The sequence below is a fragment of the Hyperolius riggenbachi genome, chromosome 2, assembly GCF_040937935.1.
Source record: "Hyperolius riggenbachi isolate aHypRig1 chromosome 2, aHypRig1.pri, whole genome shotgun sequence".
Lineage (NCBI taxonomy): Eukaryota > Metazoa > Chordata > Amphibia > Anura > Hyperoliidae > Hyperolius > Hyperolius riggenbachi.
The window spans coordinates 572,430,886-572,458,314 of NC_090647.1; the positions used below are offsets into that span (position 1 = coordinate 572,430,886).

General features: G+C 45.3%; 1 protein-coding gene across 1 annotated transcript in view; it reads left to right on the forward strand.

The window, feature by feature from the left end:
* HSF2BP (heat shock transcription factor 2 binding protein) overlaps nt 1-26,475 on the forward strand; it is an 83,019-nt gene extending 56,544 nt beyond the window's left edge. The window contains exon 8 of the mRNA XM_068271039.1: nt 19,254-26,475. Coding sequence (XP_068127140.1) covers nt 19,254-19,456 — 203 coding nt within the window. The 3' untranslated portion in view covers nt 19,457-26,475. The remainder of the gene's footprint in view (nt 1-19,253) is intronic.
* Nucleotides 26,476-27,429: the final 954 nt, after the last annotated feature.

The following is a 27,429-nucleotide window of genomic DNA, read 5'->3' on the forward strand; positions in this document are numbered from 1 at the left end:
TGCTTGCTTTCGGGAAGGTCATTGGGACATGCTGAGTGGTCCCACCACACACAAATAATTTTTAATAATTGTCTGCTAATTTTATAAATGGCTAGCATCGACAGAGAACTGTTTAATTTAGTAAAATGTCTGAATGACTATTCTTTCATATCAAGGGGAATTAAAAGCTATTCTCTCTAACTCTCATCAGGCTAGGTGCAGGAATGTGGCCACCTAATGATTTTATGAGGGGATCTGTTCCTGGAGAAGCTTTATCACCCACGGATAGATAACCTTTTTCCTGTGTGGCAGAGGTCTGGTTTTTTGAAAGGAACACTGTCTTCTCAACACAGGCTAATGGATTTAAAGGGGTACTCCAGATCATATTTTGTGCGCATTGACCTGCGCTTGCCGCAATGGCGTTCGCGAAATCGTGACACACGTATTGTGAAATGGGATGCAGTAACCCTAAACCTCATCACTAGTACCCATCTCTTCAATACCTCTATAGGCAGTAGCAGTGTTAGGCCAGATCTGCAGCCACAACTAGGGGGCGCTCTATATGCAGTAGCAGTGTTAGGCCAGAGCTGCAGCCACTAGGGGTGCTCTATAGGCAGTAGCAGTGCTAGGCCAGAGCTGCAGCCACTAGGGGGCGCTCTATAGGCAGTAGCAGTGTTAGGCCAGAGCTGCAGCCACTAGGGGGGGCTCTATAGGCAGTAGCAGTGTTAGGCCAGAGCTGCAGCCACTAGGGGGCGCTCTATAGACAGTAGCAGTGTTAGGCCAGAGCTGCAGCCACTAGGGGTGCTCTATAGGCAGTAGCAGTGCTAGGCCAGAGCTGCAGCCACTAGGGGGCGCTCTATAGGCAGTAGCAGTGTTAGGCCAGAGCTGCAGCCACTAGGGGGGGCTCTATAGGCAGTAGCAGTGTTAGGCCAGAGCTGCAGCCACTAGGGGGCGCTCTATAGACAGTAGCAGTGTTAGGCCAGAGCTGCAGCCACTAGGGCGTGCTCTATAGGCAGTAGCAGTGTTAGACCAGAGCTGCAGCCACTAGGGGGCGCTCTATAGGCAGTAGCAGTGTTAGGCCAGAGCTGCAGCCACTAGGGGGTGCTCTATAGGCAATAGCAGTGTTAGGCCAGAGCTGCAGGCACTAGGGGGCGCTCTATAGGCAGTAGCAGTGTTAGGCCAGAGCTGCAGCCACTAGGGGGCGCACTATAGGCAGTAGCAGTGTTAGGCCAGAGCTGCAGCCACTAGGGGGCGCTCTATAGGCAGTAGCAGTGTGAGGCCAGAGCTGCAGCCACTAGGGGGCGCTCTATAGGCAGTAGCAGTGTGAGGCCAGAGCTGCTGCCACTAGGGAGTGCTCTATAGGCAGTAGCAGTGTTAGGCCAGAGCTGCAGCTACTAGGGGGAGCTCTATAGGCAGTAGCAGTGCTAGGCCGGAGCTGCAGCCACTAGGGGGAGCTCTATATGGATATTGGGAATGCTGTAGATGTGATATACTTAGACTTTGCTAAGGCATTCGACACTGTTCCCCACAAAAGTCTGGTGCAAAAGATGAGGATGCAAGGACTGGGGAAGAGTCTGTGTTCATGGATAGGGAACTGGCTAATGGACAGAAAACAAAGAGTTGTGGTCAATGGATCATACTCAAAATGGGAGACTGTTAGCAGTGGGGTCCCACAGGGGTCTGTACTGGGTCCAGTGCTCTTCAATTTATTTATTAATGACCTAGTGGATACAGTAGTGAGCAATGTTGCTATTTTTGCAGATGATACAAAATTGTGCAGAATCATCAACTCTAAGGAAGATAGTGTTATATTGCAACAGGATCTGGATAGGATGGCTATATGGGCACATACATGGCAGATGAAATTCAATGTTGACAAATGTAAAGTCATGCATTTTGGTCGTACCAATGGTCTAACACCATACAAAATAAATGGGATACAGTTGGGGACATCAAACTTGGAGAAGGACTTAGGAGTACTCATCGACAACAAGTTAAATAATCGTACTCAATGCCAAGCCGCTGCAGCTAAAGCTAACAAAATTTTGGGATGCATTAAAAGGGAAATAAAAACTCGAGATGCTAGCATAATATTGCCCCTGTTTAACTCTCTAGTAAGGCCACATCTGGAATATGGAATTCAGTTCTGGGCACCACATTACAAAAAAGATATTGCAGTTTTAGAGCAGGTGCAGAGACGAGCAACAAAATTGATACGTGGGATGGAAGGTCTCACTTACCAAGAAAGGTTAGATAAACTGGGTTTATTTAGTCTAGAGAAAAGACGCCTTAGAGGAGATCTAATTAACATGTATAAATACATCAGAGGGCAATATAATAGCTTGGCGGATGAGCTTTTTGTCCCTAGGCCTTCTCAAAGGACTAGAGGACATGATCTGCGCATGGAGGAAAAACGTTTTAGCCATTTATTTAGGAAAGGGTTCTTTACAGTAAGAGTGATTAAGATGTGGAATGCATTGCCACAGGAAGTCGTTATGGCAAACTCTATACCTGCATTTAAAGGGGGCTTAGATGCTTTCCTTGCGTTGAATGACATCCATGGCTACAATTACTAGGTAATGCCAATGATGTTAATCCAGGGATTTTATGATCAACAGGGATATGTGAGGGAGCAGGCTGGAGTTGTACTTTGTACTGGTTGAACTCGATGGACGTATGTCTTTTTTCAACCAAAGTAACTATGTAACTATGTAACTATAGGCAGTAGCAGTGTTAGGCCAGAGCTGCAGCCACTAGGGCGTGCTCTATAGGCAGTAGCAGTGTTAGGCCAGAGCTGCAGCAACTATGGGGGTGATCTATAGGCAGTAGCAGTGTTAGGCCAGAGCTGCAGCCACTAGGGCACGCTCTATAGGCAGTAGCAGTGTAAGGCCAGAGCTGCAGCCACTAGGAGGCGCTTTATAGGCAGTAGCAGTGTTAGGCCAGAGCTGCAGCCACTAGGGGGCGCTCTATAGGCAGTAGCAGTGTTAGGCCAGAGCTACAGCCACTAGGGGGCTCTCTATAGGCAGTAGCAGTGTTAGGCCAGAGCTGCAGCCACTAGGGGGCGCTCAATAGGCAGTAGCAGTGTTAGGCCAGAGCTGCAGCCACTAGGGGGCTCTCTATAGGCAGTAGCAGTGTTAGGCCAGAGCTGCAGCCACTAGAGGGAGCTCTATAGGCAGTAGCAGTGTTAGGCCGGAGCTGCAGCCACTAGAGCGCGCTCTATAGGCAGCAGCAGTGTTAGGCCAGAGCTGCAGCCACTAGGGGGAGCTCTATAGGCAGTAGCAGTGTTAGGCCAGAGCTGCAGCCACTAGGGGGAGCTCTATAGGCAGTAGCAGTGTTAGGCAGAGCTGCAGCCACTAGGGGGCGCTCTATAGGCAGCAGCAGTGTTAGGCCAGAGCTGCAGCCACTAGGGTGTGCTCTATAGGCAGTAGCAGTGTTAGGCAGAGCTGCAGCCACTAGGGGGGGCTCTATAGGCAGTAGCAGTGTTAGGCCAGAGCTGCAGGCACTAGGGGCCGCTCTATAGGCAGTAGCAGTGTTAGGCCAGAGCTGCAGCCACTAGGGGGCGCTCTATAGGCAGTAGCAGTGTTAGGCCAGAGCTGCAGCCACTAGGGGGCGCTCTATAGGCAGTAGCAGTGTTAGGCCAGAGCTGCAGCCACTAGGGGGCGCTCTATAGGTAGTAGCAGTGTTAGGCCAGAGCTGCAGCCCCTAGGGGGTGCTCTATAGGCAGTAGCAGTGTTAGGCCAGAGCTGCAGCCACTAGGGCACGCTCTATAGGCAGTAGCAGTGTTAGGCCAGAGCTGCAGCCACTAGGGGGAGCTCTATAGGCAGTAGCAGTGTTAGGCCGGAGCTGCAGCCACTAGGGGGTGCTCTATAGGCAGTAGTAGTGTTATGCCAGAGCTGCAGCCACTAGGGGGAGCTCTATAGGCAGTAGCAGTGTTAGGCCAGAGCTGCAGCCACTAGGGGGAGCTCTATAGGCAGTAGCAGTGTTAGGCCAGAGCGGCAGCCACTAGGGGGGGCGCTCTATAGACAGTAGCAGTGTTAGGCCGGAGCTGCAGCCACTAGGGGGTGCTCTATAGGCAGTAGTAGTGTTATGCCGGAGCTGCAGCCACTAGGGGGCACTCTATAGGCAGTAGCAGTGTTAGGCCAGAGCTGCAGCCACTAGGGGGAGCTCTATAGGCAGTAGCAGTGTTAGGCCAGAGCGGCAGCCACTAGGGGGGGGCGCTCTATAGACAGTAGCAGTGTTAGGCCGGAGCTGCAGCCACTAGGGGGCGCTCTATAGGCAGTAGCAGTGTTAGGCCGGAGCTGCAGCCACTAGGGGGCGCTCTATAGGCAGTAGCAGTGTTAGGCCAGAGCTGCAGCCACTAGGGGGAGCTCTATAGGCAGTAGCAGTGTTAGGCCAGAGCGGCAGCCACTAGAGGGGCGCTCTATAGGCAGTAGCAGTGTTAGGCCAGAGCTGCAGCCACTAGGGGGCGCTCTATAGGCAGTAGCAGCGTTAGGCCAAAGCTGCTGCCACTAGGGGCGCTCTATAGGCAGTAGCAGTGTTAGGCCAGAGCTGCAGCCACTAGGGGAGCTCTATAGGCAGTAGCAGTGTTAGGCCAGTGCTGCAGCCACTAGGGGGCGCTCTATAGGCAGTAGCAGTGTTAGGCCAGAGCTACAGCCACTAGGGGGCGCTCTATAGGGAGTAGCAGTGTTAGGCCAGAGCTGCTGCCACTAGGGTGCGCTCTATAGGCAGTAGCAGTGTTAGGCCAGAGCTACAGCCACTAGGGGGCGCTCTATAGGCAGTAGCAGTGTGAGGCCAGAGCTGCTGCCACTAGGGGGTGCTCTATAGGCAGTAGCAGTGTTAGACCAGAGCTGCAGCCACTAGGGGGGCGCTCTATAGGCAATAGCAGTGTGAGGCCGGAGCTGCAGCCACTAGGGGGCGCTCTATAGACAGTAGTAGTGTTAGGCCAGTGCTGCAGCCACTAGGGCGTGCTCTATAGGCAGTAGCAGTGTTAGGCCGGAGCTGCAGCCACTAGGGGAGCTCTATAGGTAGTAGCAGTGTTAGGCCGGAGCTGCAGCCACTAGGGGGTGCTCTATAGGCAGTAGCAGTGTTAGGCCAGAGCTGCAGCCACTACTAGGGGGCGCTCTATAGGCAGTAGCAGTGTTAGGCAAGAGCTGCCGCCACTAGGGGGCGTTCTATATGCAGTAGCAGTTTTAGGCCAGAGCTGCAGCCACTAGGGAGCACTCTATAGGCAGTAGCAGTGTTAGGCCAGAGCTGCAGCCACTAGGGTGCGCTCTATAGGCAGTAGCAGTGTAAAGCCAGTGCTGCAGCCACTAGGGGGCGCTCTATAGGCAGTAGCAGTGTTAGGCCAGAGCTGCAGCCACTAGGGGGCACTCTATAGGCAGTAGCATTGTTAGGCCAGAGCTGCAGCCACTAGAGGGCGCTCTATAGGCAGGAGCAGTGTAAGGCCAGAGCTACAGCCACTAGGGGGCGCTCTATAGGCAGTAGCAGTGTAAGGCCAGTGCTGCAGCCACTAGGGGGCGCTCTATAGGCAGTAGCAGTACTGTACGCCATGTGTTTGGTATATGATATCAGTAGTAGAACAGTAACAGTACTGCACGCCATGTGTTTGGTATATCGGTAGTAGAACAGTAACAGTACTGCACGCCATGTGTTTGGAATATGATATCGGTAGTAGAACAGTAACAGTACTGCACATCATGTGTTTGGTATATGATATCAGTGGTAGAACAGTAACAGTACTGCGCGCCATGTGTTTGCTATATGATATCGGTAACAGAACAGTAACAGTACTGCGCGCCATGTGTTTGGTATATGATATCAGTAGTAGAACAGTAACAGTACTGCACGCCATGTGTTTGGTATATCGGTAGTAGAACAGTAACAGTAATGCACGCCCTGTGTTTGGTATATGATATCGGTAGTAGAACAGTAACAGTACTGCGCGCCAAGTTTTTGGTATATGATATCAGTAGTAGAACAGTAACAGTACTGCACGCCATGTGTTTGGTATATGATATCGGTAGGAGAACAGTAACAGTACTGCGCGCCATGTGTTTGGTATATCGGTAGTAGAACAGTAACAGTACTGCACGCCATGTGTTTGGTATATGACATCGGTAGGAGAACAGTAACAGTACTGCGCGCCATGTGTTTGGTATATGATATCGGTAGTAGAACAGTAACAGTACTGCACGCCATGTGTTTGGTATATGATATCAGTAGTAGAACAGTAACAGTACTGCACGCCATGTGTTTGGTATATGATATCGGTAGTAGAACAGTAACAGTACTGCACGCCATGTGTTTAGTATATGATATCGGTAGTAGAACAGTAACAGTACTGCACGCCTTGTGTTTGGTATATGATATCGGTAGTAGAACAGTAACAGTACTGCACGCCATGTGTTTGGTATATGATATCGGTAGTAGAACAGTAACAGTACTGCACGCCATGTGTTTGGTATATGATATCAGTAGTAGAACAGTAACAGTACTGCACGCCATGTGTTTAGTATATGATATCGGTAGTAGAACAGTAACAGTACTGCACGCCTTGTGTTTGGTATATGATATCGGTAGTAGAACAGTAACAGTACTGCACGCCATGTGTTTGGTATATCGGTAGTAGAACAGTAACAGTACTGCGCACCATGTGTTTGGTATATCGGTAGTAGAACAGTAACAGTACTGCACGCCATGTGTTTGGTATATGATATCGGTAGTAGAACAGTAACAGTACTGCACGCCATGTGTTTGGTATATGATATCAGTAGTAGAACAGTAACAGTACTGCGCACCATGTGTTTGGTATATGATATCGGTAGTAGAACAGTAACAGTACTGCGCGCCATGTGTTTGGTATATGACATCGGTAGGAGAACAGTAACAGTACTGCCCGCCATGTGTTTGGTATATGATATCGGTAGTAGAATAGTAACAGTACTGCGCGCCATGTGTTTGGTATATCGGTAGTAGAACAGTAACAGTACTGCGCGCCATGTGTTTGGTATATGATATCGGTAGTAGAACAGTAACAGTACTGCACGCCATGTGTTTGGTATATCGGTAGTAGAACAGTAACAGTACTGCGCGCCATGTGTTTGGTATATCGGTAGTAGAACAGTAACAGTACTGCGCACCATGTGTTTGGTATATCGGTAGTAGAACAGTAACAGTACTGCACGCCATGTGTTTGGTATATGATATCGGTAGTAGAACAGTAACAGTACTGCACGCCATGTGTTTGGTATATGATATCGGTAGTAGAACAGTAACAGTACTGCGCGCCATGTGTTTGGTATATCGGTAGTAGAACAGTAACAGTACTGCGCGCCATGTGTTTGGTATATGATATCGGTAGTAGAACAGTAACAGTACTGCGCGCCATGTGTTTGGTATATCAGTAGTAGAACAGTAACAGTACTGCACGCCATGTGTTTGGTATATGATATCGGTAGTAGAACAGTAACAGTACTGCACGCCATGTGTTTGGTATATGATATCGGTAGTAGAACAGTAACAGTACTGCACGCCATGTGTTTGGTATATGATATCAGTAGTAGAACAGTAACAGTACTGCACGCCATGTGTTTGGTATATGATATCGGTAGTAGAACAGTAACAGTACTGCGCGCCATGTGTTTGGTATATCGGTAGTAGAACAGTAACAGTACTGCGCGCCATGTGTTTGGTATATGATATCGGTAGTAGAACAGTAACAGTACTGCGCGCCATGTGTTTGGTATATCAGTAGTAGAACAGTAACAGTACTGCACGCCATGTGTTTGGTATATGATATCGGTAGTAGAACAGTAACAGTACTGCACGCCATGTGTTTGGTATATGATATCGGTAGTAGAACAGTAACAGTACTGCGCGCCATGTGTTTGGTATATGATATCGGTAGTAGAACAGTAACAGTACTGCGCGCCATGTGTTTGGTATATCAGTAGTAGAACAGTAACAGTACTGCACGCCATGTGTTTGGTATATGATATCGGTAGTAGAACAGTAACAGTACTGTACGCCATGTGTTTGGTATATGATATCGGTAGTAGAACAGTAACAGTACTGCACGCCATGTGTTTGGTATATCGATAGTAGAACAGTAACAGTACTGCGCGCCATGTGTTTGGTACATCGGTAGTAGAACAGTAACAGTACTGCACGCCATGTGTTTGGTATATCGGTAGTAGAACAGTAACAGTACTGCACGCCATGTGTTTGGTATATGATATCGGTAGTAGAACAGTAACAGTACTGCGCACCATGTGTTTGGTATATCGGTAGTAGAACAGTAACAGTACTGCGCACCATGTGTTTGGTATATCGGTAGTAGAACAGTAACAGTACTGCGCGCCATGTGTTTGGTATATCGGTAGTAGAACAGTAACAGTACTGCGCGCCATGTGTTTGGTATATCGGTAGTAGAACAGTAACAGTACTGCGCACCATGTGTTTGGTATATCGGTAGTAGAACAGTAACAGTACTGCGCGCCATGTGTTTGGTACATCGGTAGTAGAACAGTAACAGTACTGCACGCCATGTGTTTGGTATATCGGTAGTAGAACAGTAACAGTACTGCACGCCATGTGTTTGGTATATGATATCGGTAGTAGGACAGTAACAGTACTGCGCGCCATGTGTTTGGTATATCGGTAGTAGAACAGTAACAGTACTGCGCGCCATGTGTTTGGTATATCGGTAGTAGAACAGTAACAGTACTGCGCGCCATGTGTTTGGTATATCGGTAGTAGAACAGTAACAGTACTGCGCACCATGTGTTTGGTATATCGGTAGTAGAACAGTAACAGTACTGCGCGCCATGTGTTTGGTATATCGGTAGTAGAACAGTAACAGTACTGCGCGCCATGTGTTTGGTATATCGGTAGTAGAACAGTAACAGTACTGCATGCCATGTGTTTGGTATATCGGTAGGAGAACAGTAACAGTACTGCACGCCATGTGTTTGGTATATGATATCGGTAGTAGAACAGTAACAGTACTGCACGCCCTGTGTTTGGTATATGATATCGGTAGTAGAACAGTAACAGTACTGCACGCCATGTGTTTGGTATATGATATCGGTAGTAGAACAGTAACAGTACTGCACGCCATGTGTTTGGTATATCGGTAGTAGGACAGTAACAGTACTGCGCGCCATGTGTTTGGTATATCGGTAGTAGAACAGTAACAGTACTGCGCGCCATGTGTTTGGTATATCGGTAGTAGAACAGTAACAGTACTGCGCGCCATGTGTTTGGTATATCGGTAGGAGAACAGTAACAGTACTGCACGCCATGTGTTTGGTATATCGGTAGTAGAACAGTAACAGTACTGCGCGCCATGTGTTTGGTATATGATATCGGTAGTAGAACAGTAACAGTACTGCACGCCATGTGTTTGGTATATCGGTAGTAGAACAGTAACAGTACTGCGCGCCATGTGTTTGGTATATCGGTAGTAGAACAGTAACAGTACTGCGCGCCATGTGTTTGGTATATCGGTAGTAGAACAGTAACAGTACTGCGCGCAATGTGTTTGGTATATCGGTAGTAGAACAGTAACAGTACTGCACGCCATGTGTTTGGTATATCGGTAGTAGAACAGTAACAGTACTGCGCGCAATGTGTTTGGTATATCGGTAGTAGAACAGTAACAGTACTGCACGCCATGTGTTTGGTATATCGGTAGTAGAACAGTAACAGTACTGCACGCCATGTGTTTGGTATATGATATCGGTAGTAGAACAGTAACAGTACTGCACGCCATGTGTTTGGTATATCGGTAGTAGAACAGTAACAGTACTGCGCGCAATGTGTTTGGTATATCGGTAGTAGAACAGTAACAGTACTGCACGCCATGTGTTTGGTATATCGGTAGTAGAACAGTAACAGTACTGCGCGCAATGTGTTTGGTATATCGGTAGTAGAACAGTAACAGTACTGCACGCCATGTGTTTGGTATATCGGTAGTAGAACAGTAACAGTACTGCACGCCATGTGTTTGGTATATGATATCGGTAGTAGAACAGTAACAGTACTGCACGCCATGTGTTTGGTATATCGGTAGTAGAACAGTAACAGTACTGCGCGCCATGTGTTTGGTATATCGGTAGTAGAACAGTAACAGTACTGCGCGCCATGTGTTTGGTATATCGGTAGTAGAACAGAAACAGTACTGCACGCCATGTGTTTGGTATATCGGTAGTAGAACAGAAACAGTACTGCACGCTAGACCTGAACGATTTTAGGAAAAAATTGAATTGAGCGATTTCTGTCTGAAATTGCGATTTCGATTCACGATTTCCTTCAAATCAAGCTTTGTTCCCCCTCTTTGCCTGTTTGTTCCCTCTCTGTCCCCTTGTCTCTCTTCGTGCCCCCTTTGCCTCTTTATGCCTCCTCTGGGTCTCTCTCTTGCCTCCTTTGTGTCTCTGTGCCCGCTGTTTCTCTCTGTGCCTCCTCTGTCCCCCAAGCTGCATCAGTTCTGGACATAGCTTCAAGCATGAGTCCAGTGATAGCAGTCTATCCACTTTGCCTCCTGCAGGCTCTAATGCACGGAATACTTCCTGTATGTCATGTGACATACAGGAACCCGGAGTTTTGCCAAGCACAAGAGCCGGCAGACGGTGATAGAGGACAGACAGCATTTGACTCGTGCGGAAAGTATGTCCAATGCTGCGGTCCGCACGAGTCAGGACTTTGGGGAAGTTTGAAGCCACTTCTTCAAACTTCCCCATGTGGAAATGACGGTATCGCGATAATTGCCACTTTGACGATTCCGAAATTGTGATCTTGGTGATCGCGATTTCGATTTAAATTCGATGTATCTTTCAGGCCTACTGCACGCCATGTGTTTGGTATATCAGTAGTAGAACAGTAACAGTACTGCGCGCCATGTGTTTGGTATATCGGTAGTAGAACAGTAACAGTACTGCGCGCCATGTGTTTGGTATATGATATCGGTAGTAGAACAGTAACAGTACTGCACGCCATGTGTTTGGTATATGATATCGGTAGTAGAACAGTAACAGTACTGCACGCCATGTGTTTGGTATATGATATCGGTAGTAGAACAGTAACAGTACTGCGCGCCATGTGTTTGGTATATCAGTAGTAGAACAGTAACAGTACTGCACGCCATGTGTTTGGTATATGATATCAGTAGTAGAACAGTAACAGTACTGCACGCCATGTGTTTGGTATATGATATCGGTAGTAGAACAGTAACAGTACTGCGCGCCATGTGTTTGGTATATCGGTAGTAGAACAGTAACAGTACTGCACGCCATGTGTTTGGTATATGATATCAGTAGTAGAACAGTAACAGTACTGCACGCCATGTTTTTGGTATATGATATCGGTAGTAGAACAGTAACAGTACTGCACGCCATGTGTTTGGTATATCGGTAGTAGAACAGTAACAGTACTGCGCGCCATGTGTTTGGTATATCGGTAGTAGAACAGTAACAGTACTGCACGCCATGTGTTTGGTATATGATATCAGTAGTAGAACAGTAACAGTACTGCACGCCATGTGTTTGGTATATGATATCAGTAGTAGAACAGTAACAGTACTGCACGCCATGTGTTTGGTATATGATATCGGTAGTAGAACAGTAACAGTACTGCACGCCATGTGTTTGGTATATGATATCAGTAGTAGAACAGTAACAGTACTGCACGCCATGTGTTTGGTATATGATATCGGTAGTAGAACAGTAACAGTACTGCGCGCCATGTGTTTGGTATATGATATCGGTAGTAGAACAGTAACAGTACTGCACGCCATGTGTTTGGTATATGATATCAGTAGTAGAACAGTAACAGTACTGCACGCCATGTGTTTGGTATATGATATCGGTAGTAGAACAGTAACAGTACTGCACGCCATGTGTTTGGTATATGATATCAGTAGTAGAACAGTAACAGTACTGCACGCCATGTGTTTGGTATATGATATCGGTAGTAGAACAGTAACAGTACTGCACGCCATGTGTTTGGTATATCGGTAGTAGAACAGTAACAGTACTGCGCGCCATGTGTTTGGTATATGATATCGGTAGTAGAACAGTAACAGTACTGCACGCCATGTGTTTGGTATATGATATCAGTAGTAGAACAGTAACAGTACTGCACGCCATGTGTTTGGTATATGATATCAGTAGTAGAACAGTAACAGTACTGCACGCCATGTGTTTGGTATATCGGTAGTAGAACAGTAACAGTACTGCGCGCCATGTGTTTGGTATATGATATCAGTAGTAGAACAGTAACAGTACTGCGCACCATGTGTTTGGTATATCGGTAGTAGAACAGTAACAGTACTGCACGCCATGTGTTTGGTATATGATATCGGTAGTAGAACAGTAACAGTACTGCACGCCATGTGTTTGGTATATGATATCAGTAGTAGAACAGTAACAGTACTGCACGCCATGTGTTTGGTATATGATATCGGTAGTAGAACAGTAACAGTACTGCGCACCATGTGTTTGGTATATCGGTAGTAGAACAGTAACAGTACTGCACGCCATGTGTTTGGTATATGATATCGGTAGTAGAACAGTAACAGTACTGCACGCCATGTGTTTGGTATATCGGTAGTAGAACAGTAACAGTACTGCGCGCCATGTGTTTGGTATATCGGTAGTAGAACAGTAACAGTACTGCACGCCATGTGTTTGGTATATCGGTAGTAGAACAGTAACAGTACTGCACGCCATGTGTTTGGTATATGATATCGGTAGTAGAACAGTAACAGTACTGCGCGCCATGTGTTTGGTATATCGGTAGTAGAACAGTAACAGTACTGCACGCCATGTGTTTGGTATATCGGTAGTAGAACAGTAACAGTACTGCACGCCATGTGTTTGGTATATCGGTAGTAGAACAGTAACAGTACTGCACGCCATGTGTTTAGTATATGATATCAGTAGTAGAACAGTAACAGTACTGCACGCCATGTGTTTGGTATATGATATCGGTAGTAGAACAGTAACAGTACTGCACGCCATGTGTTTGGTATATCGGTAGTAGAACAGTAACAGTACTGCACGCCATGTGTTTGGTATATCGGTAGTAGAACAGTAACAGTACTGCACGCCATGTGTTTGGTATATCGGTAGTAGAACAGTAACAGTACTGCACGCCATGTGTTTGGTATATGATATCAGTAGTAGAACAGTAACAGTACTGCGCGCCATGTGTTTGGTATATGATATCGGTAGTAGAACAGTAACAGTACTGCACGCCATGTGTTTGGTATATCGGTAGTAGAACAGTAACAGTACTGCGCGCCATGTGTTTGGTATATGATATCGGTAGTAGAACAGTAACAGTACTGCACGCCATGTGTTTGGTATATGATATCAGTAGTAGAACAGTAACAGTACTGCACGCCATGTGTTTGGTATATCGGTAGTAGAACAGTAACAGTACTGCGCGCCATGTGTTTGGTATATGATATCAGTAGTAGAACAGTAACAGTACTGCGCACCATGTGTTTGGTATATCGGTAGTAGAACAGTAACAGTACTGCACGCCATGTGTTTGGTATATGATATCGGTAGTAGAACAGTAACAGTACTGCACGCCATGTGTTTGGTATATGATATCAGTAGTAGAACAGTAACAGTACTGCACGCCATGTGTTTGGTATATGATATCGGTAGTAGAACAGTAACAGTACTGCGCACCATGTGTTTGGTATATCGGTAGTAGAACAGTAACAGTACTGCACGCCATGTGTTTGGTATATGATATCGGTAGTAGAACAGTAACAGTACTGCACGCCATGTGTTTGGTATATCGGTAGTAGAACAGTAACAGTACTGCGCGCCATGTGTTTGGTATATCGGTAGTAGAACAGTAACAGTACTGCACGCCATGTGTTTGGTATATCGGTAGTAGAACAGTAACAGTACTGCACGCCATGTGTTTGGTATATGATATCGGTAGTAGAACAGTAACAGTACTGCGCGCCATGTGTTTGGTATATCGGTAGTAGAACAGTAACAGTACTGCACGCCATGTGTTTGGTATATCGGTAGTAGAACAGTAACAGTACTGCACGCCATGTGTTTGGTATATCGGTAGTAGAACAGTAACAGTACTGCACGCCATGTGTTTAGTATATGATATCAGTAGTAGAACAGTAACAGTACTGCACGCCATGTGTTTGGTATATGATATCGGTAGTAGAACAGTAACAGTACTGCACGCCATGTGTTTGGTATATCGGTAGTAGAACAGTAACAGTACTGCACGCCATGTGTTTGGTATATCGGTAGTAGAACAGTAACAGTACTGCACGCCATGTGTTTAGTATATGATATCAGTAGTAGAACAGTAACAGTACTGCACGCCATGTGTTTGGTATATGATATCAGTAGTAGAACAGTAACAGTACTGCACGCCATGTGTTTGGTATATGATATCGGTAGTAGAACAGTAACAGTACTGCGCGCCATGTGTTTGGTATATGATATCGGTAGTAGAACAGTAACAGTACTGCGCGCCATGTGTTTGGTATATGATATCAGTAGTAGAACAGTAACAGTACTGCACGCCATGTGTTTGGTATATGATATCAGTAGTAGAACAGTAACAGTACTGCACGCCATGTGTTTGGTATATCGGTAGTAGAACAGTAACAGTACTGCGCGCCATGTGTTTGGTATATGATATCAGTAGTAGAACAGTAACAGTACTGCGCACCATGTGTTTGGTATATGATATCGGTAGTAGAACAGTAACAGTAATGCACGCCATGTGTTTGGTATATGATATCGGTAGTAGAACAGTAACAGTACTGCACGCCATGTGTTTGGTATATGATATCAGTAGTAGAACAGTAACAGTACTGCGCACCATGTGTTTGGTATATGATATCAGTAGTAGAACAGTAACAGTACTGCACGCCATGTGTTTAGTATATGATATCAGTAGTAGAACAGTAACAGTACTGCACGCCATGTGTTTGGTATATCGGTAGTAGAACAGTAACAGTACTGCACGCCATGTGTTTGGTATATCGGTAGTAGAACAGTAACAGTACTGCACGCCATGTGTTTGGTATATGATATCAGTAGTAGAACAGTAACAGTACTGCACGCCATGTGTTTGGTATATGATATCAGTAGTAGAACAGTAACAGTACTGCACGCCATGTGTTTGGTATATGATATCAGTAGTAGAACAGTAACAGTACTGCGCGCCATGTGTTTGGTATATGACATCGGTAGGAGAACAGTAACAGTACTGCACGCCATGTGTTTGGTATATGATATCGGTAGTAGAACAGTAACAGTACTGCACGCCATGTGTTTGGTATATCGGTAGTAGAACAGTAACAGTACTGCACGCCATGTGTTTGGAATATGATATCAGTAGTAGAACAGTAACAGTACTGCGCACCATGTGTTTGGTATATGATATCAGTAGTAGAACAGTAACAGTACTGCGCACCATGTGTTTGGTATATGATATCGGTAGTAGAACAGTAACAGTACTGCGCGCCATGTGTTTAGTATATGATATCAGTAGTAGAACAGTAACAGTACTGCACGCCATGTGTTTGGTATATGATATCAGTAGTAGAACAGTAACAGTACTGCACGCCATGTGTTTGGTATATGATATCAGTAGTAGAACAGTAACAGTACTGCACGCCATGTGTTTGGTATATCGGTAGTAGAACAGTAACAGTACTGCGCGCCATGTGTTTGGTATATCGGTAGGAGAACAGTAACAGTACTGCACGCCATATGTTTGGTATATGATATCGGTAGTAGAACAGTAACAGTACTGCACGCCATATGTTTGGTATATCGGTAGTAGAACAGTAACAGTACTGCGCGCCATGTGTTTGGTATATCGGTAGGAGAACAGTAACAGTACTGCACGCCATATGTTTGGTATATGATATCAGTAGTAGAACAGTAACAGTACTGCACGCCATGTGTTCGGTATATCGGTAGTAGAACAGTAACAGTACTGCACGCCATGTGTTTGGAATATGATATCAGTAGTAGAACAGTAACAGTACTGCGCACCATGTGTTTGGTATATGATATCAGTAGTAGAACAGTAACAGTACTGCACGCCATGTGTTTGGTATATGATATCAGTAGTAGAACAGTAACAGTACTGCACGCCATGTGTTTGGTATATGATATCAGTAGTAGAACAGTAACAGTACTGCACGCCATGTGTTTGGTATATCAGTAGTAGAACAGTAACAGTACTGCACGCCATGTGTTTGGAATATGATATCGGTAGTAGAACAGTAACAGTACTGCGCGCCATGTGTTTGGTATATGATATCAGTAGTAGAACAGTAACAGTACTGCGCACCATGTGTTTGGTATATGATATCAGTAGTAGAACAGTAACAGTACTGCGCACCATGTGTTTGGTATATGATATCGGTAGTAGAACAGTAACAGTACTGCGCGCCATGTGTTTAGTATATGATATCAGTAGTAGAACAGTAACAGTACTGCACGCCATGTGTTTGGTATATGATATCAGTAGTAGAACAGTAACAGTACTGCGCACCATGTGTTTGGTATATGATATCAGTAGTAGAACAGTAACAGTACTGCGCACCATGTGTTTGGTATATGATATCAGTAGTAGAACAGTAACAGTACTGCGCGCCATGTGTTTGGTATATGATATCAGTAGTAGAACAGTAACAGTACTGCACTCCATGTGTTTGGTATATGATATCAGTAGTAGAACAGTAACAGTACTGCGCACCATGTGTTTGGTATATGATATCAGTAGTAGAACAGTAACAGTACTGCGCACCATGTGTTTGGTATATGATATCAGTAGTAGAACAGTAACAGTACTGCGCACCATGTGTTTGGTATATGATATCAGTAGTAGAACAGTAACAGTACTGCGCGCCATGTGTTTGGTATATGATATCGGTAGTAGAACAGTAACAGTACTGCACGCCATGTGTTTGGTATATGATATCAGTAGTAGAACAGTAACAGTACTGCGCACCATGTGTTTGGTATATGATATCAGTAGTAGAACAGTAACAGTACTGCGCACCATGTGTTTGGTATATGATATCAGTAGTAGAACAGTAACAGTACTGCGCACCATGTGTTTGGTATATGATATCAGTAGTAGAACAGTAACAGTACTGCGCGCCATGTGTTTGGTATATGATATCAGTAGTAGAACAGTAACAGTACTGCACTCCATGTGTTTGGTATATGATATCAGTAGTAGAACAGTAACAGTACTGCACGCCATGTGTTTGGTATATGATATCAGTAGTAGAACAGTAACAGTACTGCGCACCATGTGTTTGGTATATGATATCAGTAGTAGAACAGTAACAGTACTGCGCACCATGTGTTTGGTATATGATATCAGTAGTAGAACAGTAACAGTACTGCGCGCCATGTGTTTGGTATATGATATCAGTAGTAGAACAGTAACAGTACTGCACTCCATGTGTTTGGTATATGATATCAGTAGTAGAACAGTAACAGTACTGCGCACCATGTGTTTGGTATATGATATCAGTAGTAGAACAGTAACAGTACTGCGCACCATGTGTTTGGTATATGATATCAGTAGTAGAACAGTAACAGTACTGCGCACCATGTGTTTGGTATATGATATCAGTAGTAGAACAGTAACAGTACTGCGCGCCATGTGTTTGGTATATGATATCAGTAGTAGAACAGTAACAGTACTGCACTCCATGTGTTTGGTATATGATATCAGTAGTAGAACAGTAACAGTACTGCGCACCATGTGTTTGGTATATGATATCAGTAGTAGAACAGTAACAGTACTGCGCACCATGTGTTTGGTATATGATATCAGTAGTAGAACAGTAACAGTACTGCGCACCATGTGTTTGGTATATGATATCAGTAGTAGAACAGTAACAGTACTGCGCACCATGTGTTTGGTATATGATATCAGTAGTAGAACAGTAACAGTACTGCGCGCCATGTGTTTGGTATATGATATCAGTAGTAGAACAGTAACAGTACTGCGCACCATGTGTTTGGTATATGATATCAGTAGTAGAACAGTAACAGTACTGCGCACCATGTGTTTGGTATATGATATCAGTAGTAGAACAGTAACAGTACTGCGCGCCATGTGTTTGGTATATGATATCGGTAGTAGAACAGTAACAGTACTGCACGCCATGTGTTTGCTATATGATATCGGTAACAGAACAGTAACAGTACTGCACGCCATGTGTTTGGTATATCGGTAGTAGAACAGTAACAGTACTGCGCGCCATGTGTTTGGTATATGATATCGGTAGTAGAACAGTAACAGTACTGCACGCCATGTGTTTGGTATATGATATCAGTAGTAGAACAGTAACAGTACTGCACGCCATGTGTTTAGTATATGATATCAGTAGTAGAACAGTAACAGTACTGCGCACCATGTGTTTGGTATATGATATCAGTAGTAGAACAGTAACAGTACTGCGCGCCATGTGTTTGGTATATGATATCGGTAGTAGAACAGTAACAGTACTGCGCGCCATGTGTTTGGTATATGATATCAGTAGTAGAACAGTAACAGTACTGCACGCCATGTGTTTGGTATATGATATCGGTAGTAGAACAGTAACAGTACTGCGCGCCATGTGTTTGGTATATGATATCAGTAGTAGAACAGTAACAGTACTGCGCGCCATGTGTTTGGTATATGATATCGGTAGTAGAACAGTAACAGTACTGCGCGCCATGTGTTTGGTATATGATATCAGTAGTAGTACAGTAACAGTACTGCACGCCATGTGTTTGGTATATCGGTAGTAGAACAGTAACAGTACTGCGCGCCATGTGTTTGGTATATGATATCGGTAGTAGAACAGTAACAGTACTGCACGCCATGTGTTTGGTATATGATATCAGTAGTAGAACAGTAACAGTACTGCGCACCATGTGTTTGGTATATGATATCGGTAGTAGAACAGTAACAGTACTGCGCGCCATGTGTTTGGTATATGATATCGGTAGTAGAACAGTAACAGTACTGCACGCCATGTGTTTGGTATATGATATCAGTAGTAGAACAGTAACAGTACTGCGCGCCATGTGTTTGGTATATCGGTAGTAGAACAGTAACAGTACTGCACGCCATGTGTTTGGTATATGATATCAGTAGTAGAACAGTAACAGTACTGCGCGCCATGTGTTTTTACCTCCTCTTTTGCTGCTGAGTTTGCTGACATTTTACATTCTCCCTTCTCTCCTCCTCACACTCAGACCCAGATCCCGAGGTGTGCCTCAACACTCTGCGTCTCTTCCAGTCTGTGCTTCTAGATCCCGATGTTCTGCACCTCCTCTGGGGCGAGGCCCAGCAGTGTCTACCTTTACTCACAAAGCTTTCCAATAGTCATTGCAAGGAGCTCCAGAGAATGGCCAATGAGCTTCTCAAGGAAATTGGAGGGCTGAAAGTTGAGGGATAGAAAATGGCCATATCCTTATGTCACAGCTTCCAAGGAGCCATGACCACCATAAACATTTGCCAATCAAAGCCAGCTTGGCCCAGTATGTCCAGCAATGCAAATAACAAGATCCACGCATGGAATGATGTTCCTCAAACAAGGTCCATGCATGGAGTGATGTTCCTCAAACAAGATCCATGCATGGAGTGATGTCCCTCAAACAAGATCCATGCATGGAGTGATGTTCCTCAAACAAGATCCATGCATGGAGTGATGTTCCTCAAACAAGATCCATGCATGGAGTGATGTTCCTCAAACAAGGTCCACGCATGGAGTGATGTTCCTCAAACAAGGTCCACGCATGGAGTGATGTTCCTCAAACAAGGTCCATGCATGGAGTGATGTTCCTCAAACAAGATCCATGCATGGAGTTATGTTCCTCAAACAAGGTCCACGCATGGAGTGATGTTCCTCAAACAAGGTCCATGCATGGAGTGATGTTCCTCAAACAAGATCCACGCATGGAGTGATGTTCCTCAAACAAGGTCCATGCATGGAGTGATGTTCCTCAAACAAGGTCCACGCATGGAATGATGTTCCTCAAACAAGATCCACGCATGAAGTGATGTTCCTCAAACAAGGTCCACGCATGGAGTAATGTTCCTCAAACAAGGTGCACACATGGAGTGATGTCCCTCAAACAAGGTCCATGCATGGAGTGATGTTCCTCAAACAAGGTCCACGCATGGAGTAATGTTCCTCAAACAAGGTGCACGCATGGAGTGATGTTCCTCAAACAAGGTCCACGCATGGAGTGATGTTCCTCAAACAAGGTCCACGCATGGAGTGATGTTCCTCAAACAAGGTGCACGCATGGAGTGATGTCCCTCAAACAAGGTCCATGCATGGAGTGATGTTCCTCAAACAAGGTCCATGCATGGAGTGATGTTCCTCAAACAAGGTCCACGCATGGAGTGATGTTCCTCAAACAAGGTCCATGCATGGAGTGATGTTCCTGAAACAAGGTCCATGCATGGAGTGATGTTCCTGAAACAAGGTCCATGCATGGAGTGATGTTCCTGAAACAAGGTCCATGCATGGAGTGATGTTCCTGAAACAAGGTCCATGCATGGAGTGATGTCCCTCAAACATGGTCAATGCATGGAGTGATGTTCCTCAAACAAGGTCCATGCATGGAGTGATGTCTCTCAAACAAGGTCCACGCATGGAATGATATTCCTGAAACAAGGTCCATGCATGGAGTGATGTTCCTGAAACAAGGTCCATGCATGGAGTGATGTCCCTCAAACAAGGTCCACGCATGGAGTGATGTTCCTCAAACAAGGTCCATGCATGGAGTGATGTTCCTGAAACAAGGTCCATGCATGGAGTGATGTTCCTGAAACAAGATACACTCATGGGGCTTGATTCACTAAACCGTGATAACTCAAATATCACACCTTATCAAAGATATCACACCTTATCAAAGATATCACACCTTTTATAAAAGATATCACACCTTATCAAAGTGAACATGCCTTATCAGAGTAGCATAGCGAGCGTTACTAACTTATGCCGGCTAATTGGCAATGGCACTCGCCCTGAGCCCCTGCGGTTTCGTAACGCTCGCTATGCTACTCTGATCAGGCGCGTTAACTTTGATAAGGTGTGATATCTTTTCATAAGGTGTGATATTTCAGTTACCACGGTTTAGTAAATGAAGCCCAAGGATTGATGTTCCTCAGTCTGATTACTGTCCTTATCTTTGATATTCTGTTTTGTATCCTCTTCTGAGGTCACCTGTGATGCCATGCCCTCCATGTCCTGCTCTGTGATTTTCTATCTTTTTGTGTCATCATCCATTCTGTCATAAACTCATCTAGCAAGTCATATATTCACCCCGTGACATCACTTACTCCTGGGTACACACACCTCTTCTCTTGTCACTTGTTCCATCATACTTTGTCATTGTGCCATACACTGATGTCACACAGCTGAGATCTCACCTGTACACACACCTCTTCTCTTGTCACTTGTTCCATCATACTTTGTCATTGCGCCATGCACTGATGTCACACAGCTGAGATCTCACCTGTACACACCCCTCTTCTCTTGTCACTTGTTCTATCACACGTTGTCATTGCACCATACACTGATGTCACTCAGCTGAGATCTCACCTGTACGCACACCTCTTCTCTTGTCACTTGTTCCATCATACTTTGTCATTGCGCCATGCACTGATGTCACACAGCTGAGATCTCACCTGTACACACACCTCTTCTCTTGTCACTTGTTCCATCATACTTTGTCATTGCGCCATACACTGATGTCACACAGCTGAGATCTCACCTGTACGCACACCTCTTCTCTTGTCACTTGTTCCATCATACTTTGTCATTGTGCCATACACTGATGTCACACAGCTGAGATCTCACCTGTACACACACCTCTTCTCTTGTCACTTGTCCCATCATACTTTGTCATTGTGCCATACACTGATGTCACACAGCTGAGATCTCACCTGTACACACACATCTTCTCTTGTCACTTGTTCCATCATACTTTGTCATTGTGCCATACACTGATGTCACACAGCTGGGATCTCCCCTGTACACACACCTCTTCTCTTGTCACTTGTTCCATCATACTTTGTCATTGCGCCATACACTGATGTCACACAGCTGAGATCTCACCTGTACACACACCTCTTCTCTTGTCACTTCTTCCATCATACTTTGTCATTGTGCCATACACTGATGTAACACAGCTGTGATCTCACCTGTACGCACACCTCTTCTCTTGTCACTTGTTCCATCATACTTTGTCATTGTGCCATACACTGATGTCACACAGTGGAGATCTCACCTGTACACACACCTCTTCTCTTGTCACTTGTTCCATCATACTTTGTCATTGCGCCATGCACTGATGTCACACAGCTGAGATCTCACCTGTACACACACCTCTTCTCTTGTCACTTGTTCCATCATACTTTGTCACTGCGCCATACACTGATGTCACACAGCTGAGATCTCACCTGTACACACACCTCTTCTCTTGTCACTTCTTCCATCATACTTTGTCATTGCGCCATACACTGATGTCACACAGCTGAGATCTCACCTGTACGCACACCTCTTCTCTTGTCACTTGTTCCATCATACTTTGTCATTGCGCCATACACTGATGTCACACAGCTGAGATCTCACCTGTACACACACCTCTTCTCTTGTCACTTGTTCCATCATACTTTGTCATTGCGCCATGCACTGATGTCACACAGCTGAGATCTCGCCTGTACGCACACCTCTTCTCTTGTCACTTGTTCCATCATACTTTGTCACTGCGCCATACACTGATGTCACACAGCTGAGATCTCACCTGTACACACACCTCTTCTCTTGTCACTTCTTCCATCATACTTTGTCATTGCGCCATACACTGATGTCACACAGCGGAGATCTCACCTGTACGCACACCTCTTCTCTTGTCACTTGTTCCATCATACTTTGTCATTGTGCCATACACTGATGTCACACAGCTGAGATCTCACCTGTACGCACACCTCTTCTCTTGTCACTTGTTCCATCATACTTTGCCATTGCGCCATGCACTGATGTCACTCAGCGGAGATCTCACCTGTACGCACACCTCTTCTCTTGTCACTTGTTCCATCATACTTTGTCATTGTGCCATACACTGATGTCACACAGCTGAGATCTCACCTGTACACACACCTCTTCTCTTGTCACTTGTTCCATCATACTTTGTCATTGCGCCATACACTGATGTCACACAGCTGAGATCTCACCTGTACACACCCCTCTTCTCTTGTCACTTGTTCCATCATACTTTGCCATTGCGCCATGCACTGATGTCACACAGCTGAGATCTCATCTGTACACACACCTCTTCTCTTGTCACTTGTTCCATCATACTTTGTCATTGCGCCATACACTGATGTCACACAGCTGAGATCTCACCTGTACGCACACCTCTTCTCTTGTCACTTGTTCCATCATACTTTGTCATTGCGCCATGCACTGATGTCACACAGCTGAGATCTCCCCTGTACACACACCTCTTCTCTTGTCACTTGTTCCATCATACTTTGTCATTGCGCCATACTCTGATGTCACACAGCTGAGATCTCATCTGTACACACACCTCTTCTCTTGTCACTTGTTCCATCATACTTTGTCATTGCGCCAGACACTGATGTCACACGGCTGAGATCTCGCCTGTACGCACACCTCTTCTCTTGTCACTTGTTCCATCATACTTTGTCATTGTGCCATGCACTGATGTCACACAGCTGAGATCTCACCTGTACACACACCTCTTCTCTTGTCACTTGTTCCATCATACTTTGTCATTGTGCCATACACTGATGTCACACAGCTGAGATCTCGCCTGTATGCACACCTCTTCTCTTGTCACTTGTTCCATCATACTTTGTCATTGTGCCATACACTGATGTCACACAGCTGAGATCTCACCTGTACACACACCTCTTCTCTTGTCACTTGTTCCATCATACTTTGCCATTGCACCATACACTGATGTCACGCAGCTGAGATCTCACCTGTACACACACCTCTTCTCTTGTCACTTGTTCCATCATACTTTGTCATTGCGCCATACACAGATGTCACACAGCTGAGATCTCACCTGTACACACACCTCTTCTCTTGTCACTTGTTCCATCATACTTTGTCACTGCGCCATACACTGATGTCACACAGCTGAGATCTCGCCTGTACGCACACCTCTTCTCTTGTCACTTGTTCCATCATACTTTGTCATTGTGTCATACACTGATGTCACACAGCTGAGATCTCGCCTGTACACACACCTCTTCTCTTGTCACTTGTTCCATCATACTTTGTCATTGTGCCATACACTGATGTCACACAGCTGAGATCTCACCTGTACGCACACCTCTTCTCTTGTCACTTGTTCCATCATACTTTGTCATTGTGCCATGCACTGATGTCACACAGCTGAGATCTCACCTGTACGCACACCTCTTCTCTTGTCACTTGTTCCATCATACTTTGCCATTGTGCCATGCACTGATGTCACACAGCTGAGATCTCACCTGTACGCACACCTCTTCTCTTGTCACTTGTTCCATCATACTTTGTCATTGTGCCATGCACTGATGTCACACAGCTGAGATCTCACCTGTACACACACCTCTTCTCTTGTCACTTGTTCCATCATACTTTGTCATTGTGCCATGCACTGATGTCACACAGCTGAGATCTCACCTGTACACACACCTCTTCTCTTATCACTTGTTCCATCATACTTTGTCATTGTGCCATACACTGATGTCACACAGCTGGGATCTCACCTGTACGCACACCTCTTCTCTTGTCACTTGTTCCATCATACTTTGTCATTGTGCCATACACTGATGTCACACAGTGGAGATCTCACCTGTACACACACCTCTTCTCTTGTCACTTGTTCCATCATACTTTGTCATTGCGCCATGCACTGATGTCACACAGCTGAGATCTCACCTGTACACACACCTCTTCTCTTGTCACTTGTTCTATCACACGTTGTCATTGCACCATACACTGATGTCACTCAGCTGAGATCTCACCTGTACGCACACCTCTTCTCTTGTCACTTGTTCCATCATACTTTGTCATTGTGCCATACACTGATGTCACACAGCTGAGATCTCACCTGTACACACACCTCTTCTCTTGTCACTTGTTCCATCATACTTTGTCATTGCGCCATGCACTGATGTCACACAGCTGAGATCTCACCTGTACACACCCCTCTTCTCTTGTCACTTGTCCCATCATACTTTGTCATTGTGCCATACACTGATGTCACACAGCTGAGATCTCACCTGTACACACACCTCTTCTCTTGTCACTTGTTCCATCATACTTTGTCATTGTGCCATACACTGATGTCACACAGCTGAGATCTCCCCTGTACACACACCTCTTCTCTTGTCACTTGTTCCATCATACTTTGTCATTGCGCCATACACTGATGTCACACAGCTGAGATCTCACCTGTACACACACCTCTTCTCTTGTCACTTCTTCCATCATACTTTGTCATTGTGCCATACACTGATGTCACACAGCTGTGATCTCACCTGTACGCACACCTCTTCTCTTGTCACTTGTTCCATCATACTTTGTCATTGTGCCATACACTGATGTCACACAGTGGAGATCTCACCTGTACACACACCTCTTCTCTTGTCACTTGTTCCATCATACTTTGTCACTGTGCCATACACTGATGTCACACAGCTGAGATCTCACCTGTACACACACCTCTTCTCTTGTCACTTGTTCCATCATACTTTGCCATTGCGCCATGCACTGATGTCACACAGCTGGGATCTCACCTGTACACACACCTCTTCTCTTGTCACTTGTTCCATCATACTTTGTCACTGTGCCATACACTGATGTCACACAGCTGAGATCTCCCCTGTACACACACCTCTTCTCTTGTCACTTCTTCCATCATACTTTGTCATTGCGCCATACACTGATGTCACACAGCTGAGATCTCACCTGTACACACACCTCTTCTCTTGTCACTTGTTCCATCATACTTTGTCATTGTGTCATACACTGATGTCACACAGCTGAGATCTCACCTGTACGCACACCTCTTCTCTTGTCACTTGTTCCATCATACTTTGTCACTGTGCCATACACTGATGTCACACAGCTGAGATCTCACCTGTACACACACCTCTTCTCTTGTCACTTGTTCCATCATACTTTGTCATTGTGCCATACACCGATGTCACACAGCTGAGATCTCCCCTGTACACACACCTCTTCTCTTGTCACTTGTTCTATCACACGTTGTCATTGTGCCATACACTGATGTCACACAGCTGAGATCTCACCTGTACGCACACCTCTTCTCTTGTCACTTGTTCCATCATACTTTGTCACTGTGCCATACACTGATGTCACACAGCTGAGATCTCACCTGTACACACACCTCTTCTCTTGTCACTTGTTCCATCATACTTTGTCATTGTGCCATACACTGATGTCACACAGCTGAGATCTCACCTGTACACACACCTCTTCTCTTGTCACTTGTTCCATCATACTTTGTCATTGTGCCATACACTGATGTCACACAGCTGAGATCTCACCTGTACACACACCTCTTCTCTTATCACTTGTTCCATCATACTTTGTCATTGCGCCATTCACTGATGTCACACAGCTGAGATCTCCCCTGTACACACACCTCTTCTCTTGTCACTTGTTCCATCATACTTTGTCATTGCGCCATACTCTGATGTCACACAGCTGAGATCTCATCTGTGCACACACCTCTTCTCTTGTCACTTGTTCCATCATACTTTGTCATTGCGCCAGACACTGATGTCACACGGCTGAGATCTCACCTGTACACACACCTCTTCTCTTGTCACTTGTTCCATCATACTTTGTCATTGCGCCATACACTGATGTCACACAGCTGAGATCTCCCCTGTACGCACACCTCTTCTCTTGTCACTTGTTCCATCATACTTTGTCATTGTGCCATACACTGATGTCACACAGCTGAGATCTCACCTGTACACACACCTCTTCTCTTGTCACTTGTTCCATCATACTTTGTCATTGTGCCATGCACTGATGTCACACAGCTGAGATCTCCCCTGTACACACACCTCTTCTCTTGTCACTTGCTGTGTGATGTCATCTTTGTGATGTCACTCTTGTTTGGGGTTTTTTTTGTACATGTATGTTGAAAGTTGTAACTGATATTTTTGGACTTGTTTTTAAAATAATAAATGATTGGATGGTTCCTGTGTGCAGTTTAAACAAAATGAAATCCCGTTCCACTTAATTCTGATATAAGAAAGCTTTATAAGATCGCCTGTGACCCCTCTGTCCATAACCAGAGCACACATGATAGCCTACAGGCACCTTATGTGAGGCCACCCTCCTCAGATCACTAACCTCAGGAG